The sequence below is a fragment of the Bidens hawaiensis genome, unplaced genomic scaffold (assembly GCF_021521415.1).
Source record: "Bidens hawaiensis isolate Kalapana, Puna unplaced genomic scaffold, B.hawaiensis_p1.1 tig00031211_1, whole genome shotgun sequence".
Classification (NCBI taxonomy): Eukaryota; Viridiplantae; Streptophyta; class Magnoliopsida; order Asterales; family Asteraceae; genus Bidens; species Bidens hawaiensis.
In genome coordinates, this window is record NW_027495263.1 from 16,506 (window position 1) to 29,298 (window position 12,793).

The window sequence follows — 12,793 nt, forward strand, 5'->3', positions numbered from 1 at the left end:
CTCGGGTTTCAGAATCCCAACATTTCGGTTTTGGTTTCAGATCTGACCAGACGCACACCCCAAAGGTATCGACTAGTCGCAAAAACCCGTCACAAACAATAATAGCAAAACATAAAATACTCAAAATTGTAGCAATGGAACTCCTGGTAACAAGAGAAACTTCCGAGAAACACACTAAAATATCATTCCAACTTTTTATTATTCTTAGCAACAAATCTTTATTCCGCGACCCTTATCGTTGCAATACTTTATTAACACGACATTCCTTTCACATTGACTGGTACGAACGCACTCACATCAAACCTTTCTTAAAGAATTCACGGCTCAAAACCGCATGCTATTTCTCTTGATTAAGGAACAGGAATATATTACAAGTTCCTTTTAAACCACAAAACGTTTATATACTTTGAACAAAAAGAAACAAATTTAACACGAGATAGATTCTTTAGATGTCCCACACACCTTGCCTTTTATATATTCCCTCTGTGTGCACAAATAAATGTCACATATTTTGATTCCTTCATTTGTTCATCACCATGGTTCCAGATTTACAGGTATGTATTTGTCCCTCATGAAATCTATCTAAGAATATTAATACACAAATCCTTTTCCTAATTTCTATATTCTAAACGCATGCAGAAGCCTCGAGTCACCGAGATACAAGTCCGTATGGACTGTAACGGGTGCGTTCAAAAGATCAAGAAAGCTTTGCATGGTATCAATGGTGAGTTCTAATCACCTTCCAGCAATCTTACTTTACTTGTATGTTTTGTTGACTAATTTCATGACTGCTTTGTTGTTTTTAGGGATATATGATATATATATCGACATCCCGCAACAAAAGCTCACAATAGTCGGGTGGGTGGACCCAGAAAAGATCGTTAAAGCTATCAAGAAAACGAGAAAAAATGCCACCATATGTTCACATACAACGCCAGAGTCGGAGCCGCCAGATGAAGGTGAACCACCGTCTTCCGACACTGCAAACCACCCGCCCGGAGAAGAAGGTCCGCCACCAGAACAAGCTCCGCCAACAGAACCACCTCCAGAGCCGGAAAATCATCCACCAGATGCAGCAGCAACACCACAGCCTCCACTTACAGAGCCTACATCAAGCCAACCGCCACAATCTCCCAGACCAAGAGAGGCAGAAGAGGTTCATGTTGTGTACCGTTATCCATCTGACTATAATAATGACCGTGTCTACAGCGGGCGTGTGGACCATTATCCAGCGAGTCAAGGTGATCCACGGTTCAGTCAAGGTTTCAGACATGAGCCGCCACAACCTATCCATGTGAACCATGGCTATAACACATACAAGCCCACGCCTTATGTCACTGAATATGAATACATCCGTCCACCGCAACAATACACACCTTACCGCATACCCGAACCACCACAATACACCTCCTATAGTTGGCCGGAACCACCACAACAATACTCACATTACAGCCGACCAGACCCACCGCCACAACATTACAGCAGATCAGACCCGCCACCACAACATTACAGCCGACCAGACCCGCCACAACATTACAGCCGATCAGACCCACCACCGCACCCGACAAGAGCCGTCAACGCCACAACATTACAACCGACAAGAGCCGCCACCGCCACAACATTACAGCCAACAAGAGCCGCCACCCCCACAACATTACAGCCGACCAGAGCCACCACCACCACAACAGAGCCATACAGAGCCGCCACAACAGAACCGCCAACCACCACAACAATACACGCATTACAACCGTCCTGAACCACCACAACAGTACACACGCTACAGTAGACCGGAGCCATCAACACATTACATATACTACAACAGATTCGAACCACCAGATTACAATATGCACTACAGTAGCAGCAGAAATGATGGCATCAGCTCGCCTTTTGGAGATGAGGTCCAAATGGATGTAAAATTGTCTAGACAAAACGAATCGAATGGATCTTTTGGTCCAATTACTGGTTGCCCAACAGGTTAATGGAGAATAACCAAAAAATTGATTAACACCATACAAAAAAATATTCCCACAGAAACATGTGATGGTGATGATAGAGAAGAACAAGATTCTTAGCTTGTGAGTGCATGAAGAATATATTCTTCATTCCTTTTGAGAATGAGGTGTTTTATCTTAAATACTACTTTACTGTATTAAAAAGTAATTATAAACTTAAAGTTTTACCTAATAATAAGTATTCATATTTTCTAAAAGTCGGTCAACCTTTTGACTTTATAATGACTCACATCTGACTATCTTTACTTTAGTTTCAAATCCTCGATGTCATGCACAATTATCCTGTAGACCTAACTTGCTGCCCTAAAATCACGATGACAGACCGACAATACCTCAAAAGAGAAGTAGTCAATTACAGAATGTCTAAACATTAGTCAAAAGCTCGGGTTTCATTCAGGAAATCCTAACCGGTCATTTCTTGGTCCTGTCTAGTCAATATGGACCCCTGGTCCTTCCATAACAGAACAAGACTTTCGTAATGTGAAAATATCAAAAACCACGTGTTCTAAACAAAACAAAATGTAACACAAAAGTAGATAAACAGTGAGAAAAAACACAAATTTTCTGATATTCAGTAACTATAGCTTACAAGACCAATTACATTAAGTTATCAAAAGATCGCCAAGAAATCAAGAGGAGAATAGGGAGACAAAATTGTTTCTGCAGGCTCGTTTACAACGTGACCAAAGATTTGATAATAATGGGAAAGCTTCTAAATAACTATTATACCTCCAACGATATCATTTCTACATGGGAAACATGATATCTAATGAAGAAAACAAAACCTATGTTTGCCTGTCTGACACTGACCTAGTTATTGTCATCATCGCTGGTATTTTCAGACGCTTCATCTTCTTCAACAGAAAGCATATCTTCATCGTCGTCGTCATCTTCACTTTCTTCTTGTTTCAAAGGCTGACTTTTATCAGCAGCCTTGTTGATCTGTTCAGAACAGAATTTCAAATCACCATTAAAACATGAACAGCACATTTATCAAGGGTTATATCTCTTGCTATTAAAGAGAGTAACCTGTGATGTTAAAAGTTGCAATCGCCCGGATAACTGTAGTAGAGACTGAATAACAGACCCCTTTGACTTTGTAAGCTGCAAAATTATTAAGAACATTTATTTAATAGATTAAAATGCTAACACAGCTAGGAGCATATTATACTAATAAGGGCTCAATATAACTATACCTCATGCAGTGAATCCAGTATATATGATGCTGATTCTGTAGATTTAACATAGTTCCCGTGATGCACAAGTATGCAACAAACCCATGAAAGAATGTACTGCATGTTCATTGACCTATGACAGAGAACGTCTTTCAAAAACTAAAACGCCATGTTTATTTAACCCAAAAGTCTTAATTAAATATCTGGGGAATTCATAAATGAAAAGGTAGAAATGCAAAATGAGCAAGTTGCGTAACGAGTTAAAATGGGTTCGGTTAAAACTTAAAAACAGTAGTTTGATTTGATTCCAGTCAGATTAGGTTAACCCGCAACACTTTTTGTCCAAAAACTTTAGTTTTTAATAACCACTGTACTGGATATGGGATCAAAAGGATATATCTTGGTTATGTTCAGCTTTTCAACAACTTTACTAGTATTATAATAATCACATTTATTAAGTAATAACCAAAAGTAGGACATAAGAATTAGAAAATGCGCACCTTGATTGCCACATGGACAACAATATTTTCAACAATGTAAACGCATCGTCCGATGTCATAGATGAAACAGTTGATCTCATCTGTTAGCATTTTAGTAACAATACAGATATGACAAATATGAGAAACATGCTGAAACTAGTTTTCAATGCATAAAGTACAATTCAACTTAAAGCATGTTTTGGGTATATATGATTGTTTCTAAATTAGACAACGTATTTATGAAATAGCCTCCAAAAACATGCACAAAATGTGAAAAGAGCATAAAAACCTGTTTTTGTGGTACAGCATCTTCAAGGTTGACCCCATTTAGAAGCTTGGATAAAATAACTGTGTTAGATTTTATATCATTATCACTCATGATAATGCCTTCAGCTCTCAACCGATCTTCAAAGCGTACAGTTACTTCATCTATTTCCATATCATCTGATCATAAGATTTGAAAAAAGAAGTGAACAATAATTACAATTTACCACTATAAACATAAAACTAATAAAAGAGCATATGCAAACCTTTAGTTAATGAAGGTGTATCTCCGCTTTTGGCATCATCAGTCGCATTGAAAATCTTAGAAACTGGAAGCAATGCACCTTCAGTATTTGCACGGTCTAAAGCTGTAACTGTTGAGGTCTGGACTTTCTTTGACTTGTGAGATTGGGTCAAAGGTAAGAGAATACCATCCATTGAACTAGTTAGCTTTACGTCCGTGCCACCATGCACCAAAATTTTCTCAAATTTCGGTTTTATCAACAAACCATGGGCGAGAAAAACATGTCCAGTTGCAGGTTTCAAAAAACTTTGTAACTTTGCAGAAAATATAGTAGGGCCCGCACCCTTGTAATTCTTGATATCATCCTCTACGGATACCATGACTTTTGTTGACTTGGAACTGTTTAAGTCGTCAATATTTGTTCCATTCCAAAAGTAACAAACACCCATTTCTGAAATGGCGAGTACAGATAGACCTAAATTATCTGGACCATATGACTTGCTATCTATGAAGATAGCAGGATGGCCCATTGCAAGAACACAAGAAGCTGATTTCTTTTTGCTACCATCTATCCCCCAAATGGCAATGTCTCGTTCACCAACAGCAGATGAAATTACATATTTGCCATCATCAGAGAAAGTCATGCACCGAACAGCTACCTATTATAAGATATAAGATTAAACAAAAAAGCATAAAAAAAGTTAATAAAATAATAAAGACAAAAAAGAAACATACAGGATGCCCGGAAAATTTCTGAATCTTTTTGTGGTCTGAACAACTGAAGATCTTTAGTTGAGCTGCTGCTGTTGCTAAAAGCTTCCCATCTGATGTTAAAGGATTAGCATAAGAAATGTTGCATGATGAAGTAAACAAATTTCTACACAAATTTCAGATGACATATATACCTGATGAAACACACATTGCAGATATGGCTTTTGCAGAAGCTTTAAACTTGCTCAACAAGTTTCCTGTCATGGAATCAAGTTCACATACCATCCCATCAACACCAGCAGTATACACATGAGATCCACTTGCAGGTGCAGAGATGGCAGTGGCACCCCTGCATATTGTTACAATATTAAATTTTGGCTATAAGAAGTAGAATTATCAAAATTAATCTAAAAAGGGAATAACATCTTTTTCACGGCCCATTTTTTAAAGTGAATGTTACAAACTGTAATTCTTGTGTTACCTTCAATAACATGCATGAAGCATTGCATAAAATTTTGGAAAATTATTATCAAGAACCTTGACATACATAGAACTATAAAAGAATGAAATTATAACTCACCCAGGATGGCAATCACTAACCCTCCACTTTAACTGACCAGCAGATGCATCCAAAGCTAGAATATCACCACCACCTGTTCCTAAAATGAGCAATGAGTTTCGAAGCTTCCTTTTTTTCTGACAAAAATATAATCAAGTAATCAATAATGATTAATGGTAACCAAACATTTCATCATATATGTATAATAAATAAACCAATTCATATATACAAAGAAAAGAAGGCAAAAAACAAACCTTTTTCTCCAAGGACAACCATTTCATGCAAGTGTAATCAACCGACATGTGTCCACCTTCAGGTTTAGCAAAAATGCCAGTTTCATCTGTTGACACAATGTTTGCAAAGTCTGTCTGCACTTGACCCTTAATAGTGTCCCATATCTGAATAAACAGTTTAAAGAGGCATCATATCATGTGCCTAAAACCTCTTATTCCCAGAACCCTAATACTTCAAAAGTATAGTAAATGATACCAGAAATGTAAACGAGCCAAGCCACTCGTGAGCTACTCAAAATCAGCTCGTTAAAAATTCGAAGCAACCACGCTTAAACAAGCTCAAGCTTAAAAAAATAAGTTTGCTCAACAAAAGCCCGAGCGCGAACTTCACTTGTCGAGCTCGAGCTGGCTAGTGAGCCTAAATGAGCCTACTACAGTACTACTTATCTAGTTTTTACTTAACATATTATATATACAATTCTATAACAATTCTTATTATATGTAAAAAAATTCGATAAAAATAAGCTAATAATACGTATTATGTTATATATAAAGATTGCACATAAATATATTTAAAAAAAAATAATAAACGGTTTGAGCCTGAGCTCGCGTTTGAAAAACTATCTCGAGCTGAGCTCAAGCTTGAAAAACTGCTCACAAGTTGAACCTCAAGCATTCGTTTACACCACTAAATGATACAAAGATTCATAATCAATCTCTGTAAGCGAGTAAACCACAAGTAATACTTTGCACAAAATAAACAACTGATATGAACTTAAAGAGCTATTGTAGAATTTGTTTAAAAAACCAGCTAATCTTTTGTGGAAAACAAATTGCTTCAATTAAAACAAATTAAAAACCTCCATATATAAATGCAGTAAATGAGGTCAATTCTTCAACAAGCAACCAGTTTCAAAACTCTGATTTTACTTAATTTCATATTATTATTAGTATTATATTTGCTTATATAACATCCATCTAGGTTACTCTAATTTGACAGTTAAATATTTAAAGTAATTTTGGAGGTTAAAAGGCTACCTTAATCCGGCCATCGCCTGAACTGATAGCAAAGAAGTCCAACAACGGACTAAAGGAAGTTAATACGTCTCTGATATTAGCTGCTGACTCCATTCTAAACCTAACCTAAAATAATATAAGTCCATTGATATTAATCAATATATGTAGAATATAATGTTTCAAGTAATAATTATAATAATACCTGCTCCGGGAGAGTAGATGACGACGGAGACGGGTGACGTGTGTCGGCGCCGGTGGTTGTTTCTTCTTCTTCTTCTTGACGCGGCGCCTGTTATAAAAATGGTGGTGATTTTGAAAAGGGAACCCTCCTTGTTGTGTTTAATTTGGCCCTTGTACTTTTGCTTTTTCTCTAAAACTAGCTTCTTAAATAGGAGATTTCTGAAGCCAAAGCTAGGGGTGCAATTGTGTAAACGAGTCTAGGCGTTTGCGAGCTACTATTTAAAAAGCTCGATGGAGCCGAGCTTAATCAAGCACAAGCTCGAGCCTTAAAGTAAGCTCATTTAATAAACGAGCCTGGATCCAAACTTCACTTATCGAGCTCAAAGCCGGCTCACGAGGCTAAGCTAGCCTGTCATTTATATCTTTTTTATAATATAAATTAGTAATTTTAATTAATATATATATAATGTTATGAAAAAATAAATAAAAATAGCTAAGTAATATATATTATTTTATATATAAAATTATAATAGAGAAAAATATATAAAAATACTTATAGTTATATAAAAAATAATTGATAAATAGTAAACGAGACAAGCTCGAGCTTGAAAATATAGCTCAAAACTTTATGAGCTCAAGCTTTGTGTAAGTCAAATGAGTCGAGCTCGAGCCTAGTCAAGCTCGACTCGTTTGCACTTCAACTGGTGTGGCCTTTGAACGCCATTGGAAGAGACGTTGGTTCAGGTGTTTGGTTGTGATTATCCGGATTTACATACGCATGTAGATGGACGGTGGTAATCACACGATTGTTAAATTGGTGTTTGAGAAAGAAAAGGGCGTGGTACTGGATGGAAAATGGGTGTTTTTTAACTAGGATTTAAAATACCATATGCCATCACACATGAAATTAAAAGGGTGATTACATGACATGAGTAAATTAAAACAAATTGTATTTATCATGGCATATGTTGTAATTGTGTCTACCCAACATTTACTAATTCAAAGCACAATAATTGCGAAAATATAGTTATTAGTAATCAATTATAACAAATGAAAGGTTACTTCAAGTCATTTCGGTGATAATAAGGCAGGTCTTGAGGCCTATTACCTTTAAAGTTGATGATTTTAGTTTGTAGATACAATTATAATGTCCTAAAGGGATATGGTGTGGTGGTAAGATATTTCTTTTTTTTTTTTTTGCCTCATCGGTGAATAGATGGGTGAATAGATGTATAGATTGTTATTCAAGAGAAAAAATACAATTACAATATTTGTTTTAAGTTTGATATAATATGATGCACTTAAAACATGTATGTCTAACATGTTATGAGTAATTTTATTTTGTATGTGAGATTTTTTTCTTCCATCAATTTACTTATTATGAAACCTCAAATTGTTTTTAACCTTCCATTGCATTTTCATGATATGTTGGTTTGGCTAAAATCTCATGGCCGTATTGTTTTATGAAGTTTGATGGTTTGGGGTAGTCTTCATATCTTCTAAGTAATGAAAGAAAGATGGTTATAGCATCTCCAACACTACTTTGTACTAACCTTTATCTCAGCATGCCACATTAGATTTCATTAAAAAATCACTTAATTTCTTCCACAACAACAAACATACATAAACCCAGTTAACAAAATATTAAAATTGTATATATATTTACGTATTTGAGAGAGTAAGGGACCTACACTATCCCATCCGCTCTTCGTATAAAGCCACAAACTTCCAAGCTAGGCTTGAGCTCCACAACGTTGGCGGTCTGATTGCCTATTGTCCACCTAGCTCCATGTCGGCTACAGACTTAGCAATGGGGATGCTCTTATAAGGTCTGCCTTGAGCTACAAATCTATTAAAATAATGTTTGGTAAAATTTATTTAAAACATAAATTGTTGGATAAAGTTCTACTTTACTTGATCAAGTTGTTCGATAAAGGTGTATTTTACTTTATTTAGTTTATGCTTAACGTGTTTCACTATTTTTACATAAGTTCATGAACTAAACAAACAACAAGTTGTCTAAAGAATGTAACCTAAAACCCTTCCATACTTATCAATCTGGTAAGTTTTAAATCTTTATATGGTTTATGCTTAACGTGTTTCACTATTTTTACATAAGTTTATGAACTAAACAAACAACAAGTTGTCTAAAGAATGTAACCTAAAACCCTTCCATACTTATCAATCTGGTAAGTTTTAAATCTTTATATTTATTTTGTATGTATTATCTCAAGATTGATGAACGATAATTAACGAACAATATAGAATGATCCGACTTTTATTATGTCAGAAAAAAATTACAAATTTTGTCCTTTTGAATATGTAAAATTATGGATTGGGTCCTTTTTAAAAATGAGTTTAACTTTTTATCCTTTGTTCGCATGTTTCACTCATTTTTTGTCCTTTGAACTAACGACAATCCAAATACTCAGTTAAGTGTTGACATGTGCCAAACATGTGAGGGCAAAAACTTAATTTCCAATCTACATTATAATAAAAAGAATAATAATATATTTTAGGGTTGTGGACTTTTGACCCATCTTCATCTTCATCTTCGTCAAACCATCTTCAACCCTAATCCTCCACCACTACGACCACCATTGACATGACCTGCAACCGCCGCTTACACCACTCCAGCCATGATCTTCATCTTCATCAAAAACCCCTCTTCTCATCTTTCACCATTTAACCCTAACCCACCACCACCACTACTGGCCGCCATTAACAGCCACCCGTGGCAACCACCAGTAACACATATAGAAAAGTTAGGATAGTACCGCAAGTGCTTTCGGTGACTTCATACAGGTAGTGGTGGAGCCGATGAACAACGGCAATCGTGGAGGTGAACGCCGATAGCCGTCAGAAGCTCAATTGGGGATCCGATTCCGATGAGGATTTGAATTTGCGAGGGCGTGAAGCGAGGATGTGGAACAGTCAAGCCATTGGATACCTTGAATGATGTCCAAATCTATTATATGAACAGTTGATTCGTATTGGGGCTAGGGTTTTGAAATTGAGAGGATCATGCTAACTATTGGTGGTGTGTTGGTGGGTTTCAAATGCTGAAAGAAAAAGAATGGGGGAACATGGTGGCGGAGTGGTGATGGTGTAACCAGGTGGTTGTAACGGTAAGGTGGTCCAATTAGTGGTAGTTAGGTTAGAAATATATTATTTTTGCCCTCACATGAATACGATGAAGATGATGATGATCTGATGAATATGAAGCATTGATGAAGATGATGATCTCTGATGGGCTCACAAATTCTAAAGTATATTATTTTTTTCTTGTTATTATAATATAGGTTAGAAATTACATTTTTGCTCTAACATGTTTGACACATGCTAACATTTTACTGAGTTTTTGGATGGCCGTTAATTCAACGGACAAAAAACGAGTGAAATATGCGAATAAAGGATAAATAGTGAAACTCGTTTTAAAAAAGTACCTAATCCATAATTTTACATATTCAAATGAATAAAATTTGTAATTTTTTCTTATATCTGGAAAATATAACTCAAAATACATCATTGCAATAACTTTCATAATACATAACCCTAACTTGGTTGATGTATTTAACTATTTATATTGCTAACACAACTTCGCCAACAAGTTATTTTAATTAAACCATAAAGCCCCTTAACCCCATACAACTTAATGAGATACTTAGGCCTGGACCCAATAGGCTTGACCTGCTTGACCTGGTTAATTAATTGAAAACATAATCTTGGTGTATACATGCACATTATAGAGATGCATTTTGATGATATTAAAAACCCAGTTAGTAGTATTAAAAATCCAAACATGCAATTATATCATAATTATAAATATAAATAAAAAGTGATGCTTGTTGCCAGAAGATTTTCAAAATCCCATGTAAGTTACCCTTTAAATAAATTATATTTTTGGCAATTTAACAATTTGTTAAGAGTGTGATGGTTAGAGATGTGCTTGTTAGGTTGTTGCTTGCACAGATGCAATGGTGCAAGTTCAAGTCCTGAATGTTCCCTCTTTTAATATGAACTAGTGATTTGCTTGGCGCAACCAGGTTGGTAAAATTCAGGCGGTGGTAAAACCCAAGTGTTGAGACGGTAGGTCGATACGAATTCGATCGGTTTCGGTTGCGTGTGTTATTGTGCTAGAACTAAAAAAATCTTGAGGTGGACCAATGGGGTGTAGTCGGTCAGTAAAACTCGATCGATGGTAAAACCCAACTGTTATCGATACCAAGTGTTGAGACGGTTAGTTTACGCGAATTCAGTCGGTTTTCGTCACGTTCGTTATAGTACCATAACTAAAAATCAGCATTATGTTGGCTTTCGTTATGTTCGTTACGGTACTAGAACTAAAAACAAAACGCTGTGAGTTTACGCGAATTTGGTCAGCTTCCATCACGTTTTATTCAATACAATAACTACATAAAATAAAATCAAAATTGGTTTTCGATCGATTTTTGTTACACACATTACGGACTTAAACTAAAACAAAAAAACAAAACAAAAGAAATACCACCAATAATGTGCCGCAAAGTGGCCCAATAGGGGACTTTGCGGCACCAAAGTTCTAAAGTATTATATATAATAATTTCTTGGGTTACCTTTTGGTTTTATCATGGTCTTGTGGATAGTTTTTTTTAGTAATGAAATGATTCTTTATTTATTTTATTGTTTTTATTTGGTTTAACCGAATCGTTAGCCGAAACCCAACCGTAAACAGACTAAATTGAACCGAAAATCGAATTAACCGAACCGCACCGAACTCTTCATTTTCTTCATATTTTCAAGCCTTTTTTCCTCTATTTCGTGTGTTATATGTTTAATAGTTTAATACTATCATTTTCATGTATTTATATCTACATTTCATTTATTAATATCTCAATTTCATATGTTTATATCTTCATTTCATGTAGTTATTCCTTCGTTTCATATATTTAAGCATTCATTTCATGTATTTTTAAGCAAAAATTTAGCCCACGTTTGATATTGGCTATTAACCGAACCGTGCACACTGCACACCCCTAGTATGTACTTCTTTTTAAATATATGTATTCTTATATAAAAAAATATTTTTTTTACTTACAATATTAAGTTTACAATTTAGTATCGGCACCATCAATATCGATCGAATTCGTGTCGGTTCGGTAACCTAATACATGTATTTTTTTCTTTTTGGTTTTAAATATGCTAATATATTGTATTTTGGCGTTGACAACTTTTTTAATTTTTATTTTTAACTTTTTGTGCAGTAACCGATACCGACCGAATTCGCGTCATGCTTCTAACATTTTATGTTTTAACATTTTTTTTATAATAAGTTTATACAAAATGTCAATACAATTACAGCCCTGTACTGATTTATTTTTTAGGTTTATTGTCGTTACTACAAGGAACCTAAATGATACTAGCCGAGCACGTGCCGTTGCCCCCATCGCAATACGGAGGGCTTATTAACTAGTATAGATTAAAAAAAAAGCAAAGCTTGGTGCCACAAAAGGCTTTAAGGCTATTATTTTGGCCTTTTATGTAATTAGTTCCAATCATCAATCAATCTGCTTATTTGGTTCAATGGCTTTGATTAATCTTCCCAACTCTTGATCATGTTTGTCCAAGTTCAAATCTCTAGGATAGCAACTTAATTTTTTTGGTTGGTTATCCCTAGTGTGTGTTGTGTTAGTTTTTATGATTAGTCGTTTTTTTTTTCATGTACATTTTATTTCTTTTTTTTTTGTTTTAAATATACATTGTTCAATCTTTGGTATTTAAACATCTCACTTCCTAGCATTTTACTAATCATCACACGTCAAAATCAAAATTAAGAATATTCTTTATAGTTCTAATAAAGTGATTATATCAATATTATCATATCCCCAATACACAAGACAACAAGAGAATAATGGAGCTTAAACTTGAAAAATGATCACT

The 12,793-nt window shown here is 35.2% G+C and overlaps 1 protein-coding gene and 1 pseudogene across 1 annotated transcript; one reads left to right on the forward strand and one right to left on the reverse strand.

The window, feature by feature from the left end:
• The first annotated feature begins 209 nt into the window (after positions 1-209).
• LOC143581863 (uncharacterized) lies at positions 210-2,077 on the forward strand (annotated as a pseudogene).
• A 731-nt stretch (positions 2,078-2,808) lies between these two features.
• On the reverse strand, positions 2,809-6,811 carry LOC143581864 (uncharacterized). The gene is made up of 11 exons (XM_077064547.1): positions 6,716-6,811; positions 5,699-5,842; positions 5,466-5,581; positions 5,080-5,234; positions 4,910-4,998; positions 4,197-4,833; positions 3,956-4,110; positions 3,688-3,767; positions 3,209-3,320; positions 3,042-3,116; positions 2,809-2,954 (listed from the first exon to the last, which is right to left on the reverse strand). The coding sequence occupies exons 1-11, from the start codon at positions 6,806-6,808 to the stop codon at positions 2,823-2,825; spliced, it is 1,788 nt and encodes a 595-aa protein (XP_076920662.1). The 5' UTR covers positions 6,809-6,811; the 3' UTR covers positions 2,809-2,822.
• Positions 6,812-12,793: the final 5,982 nt, after the last annotated feature.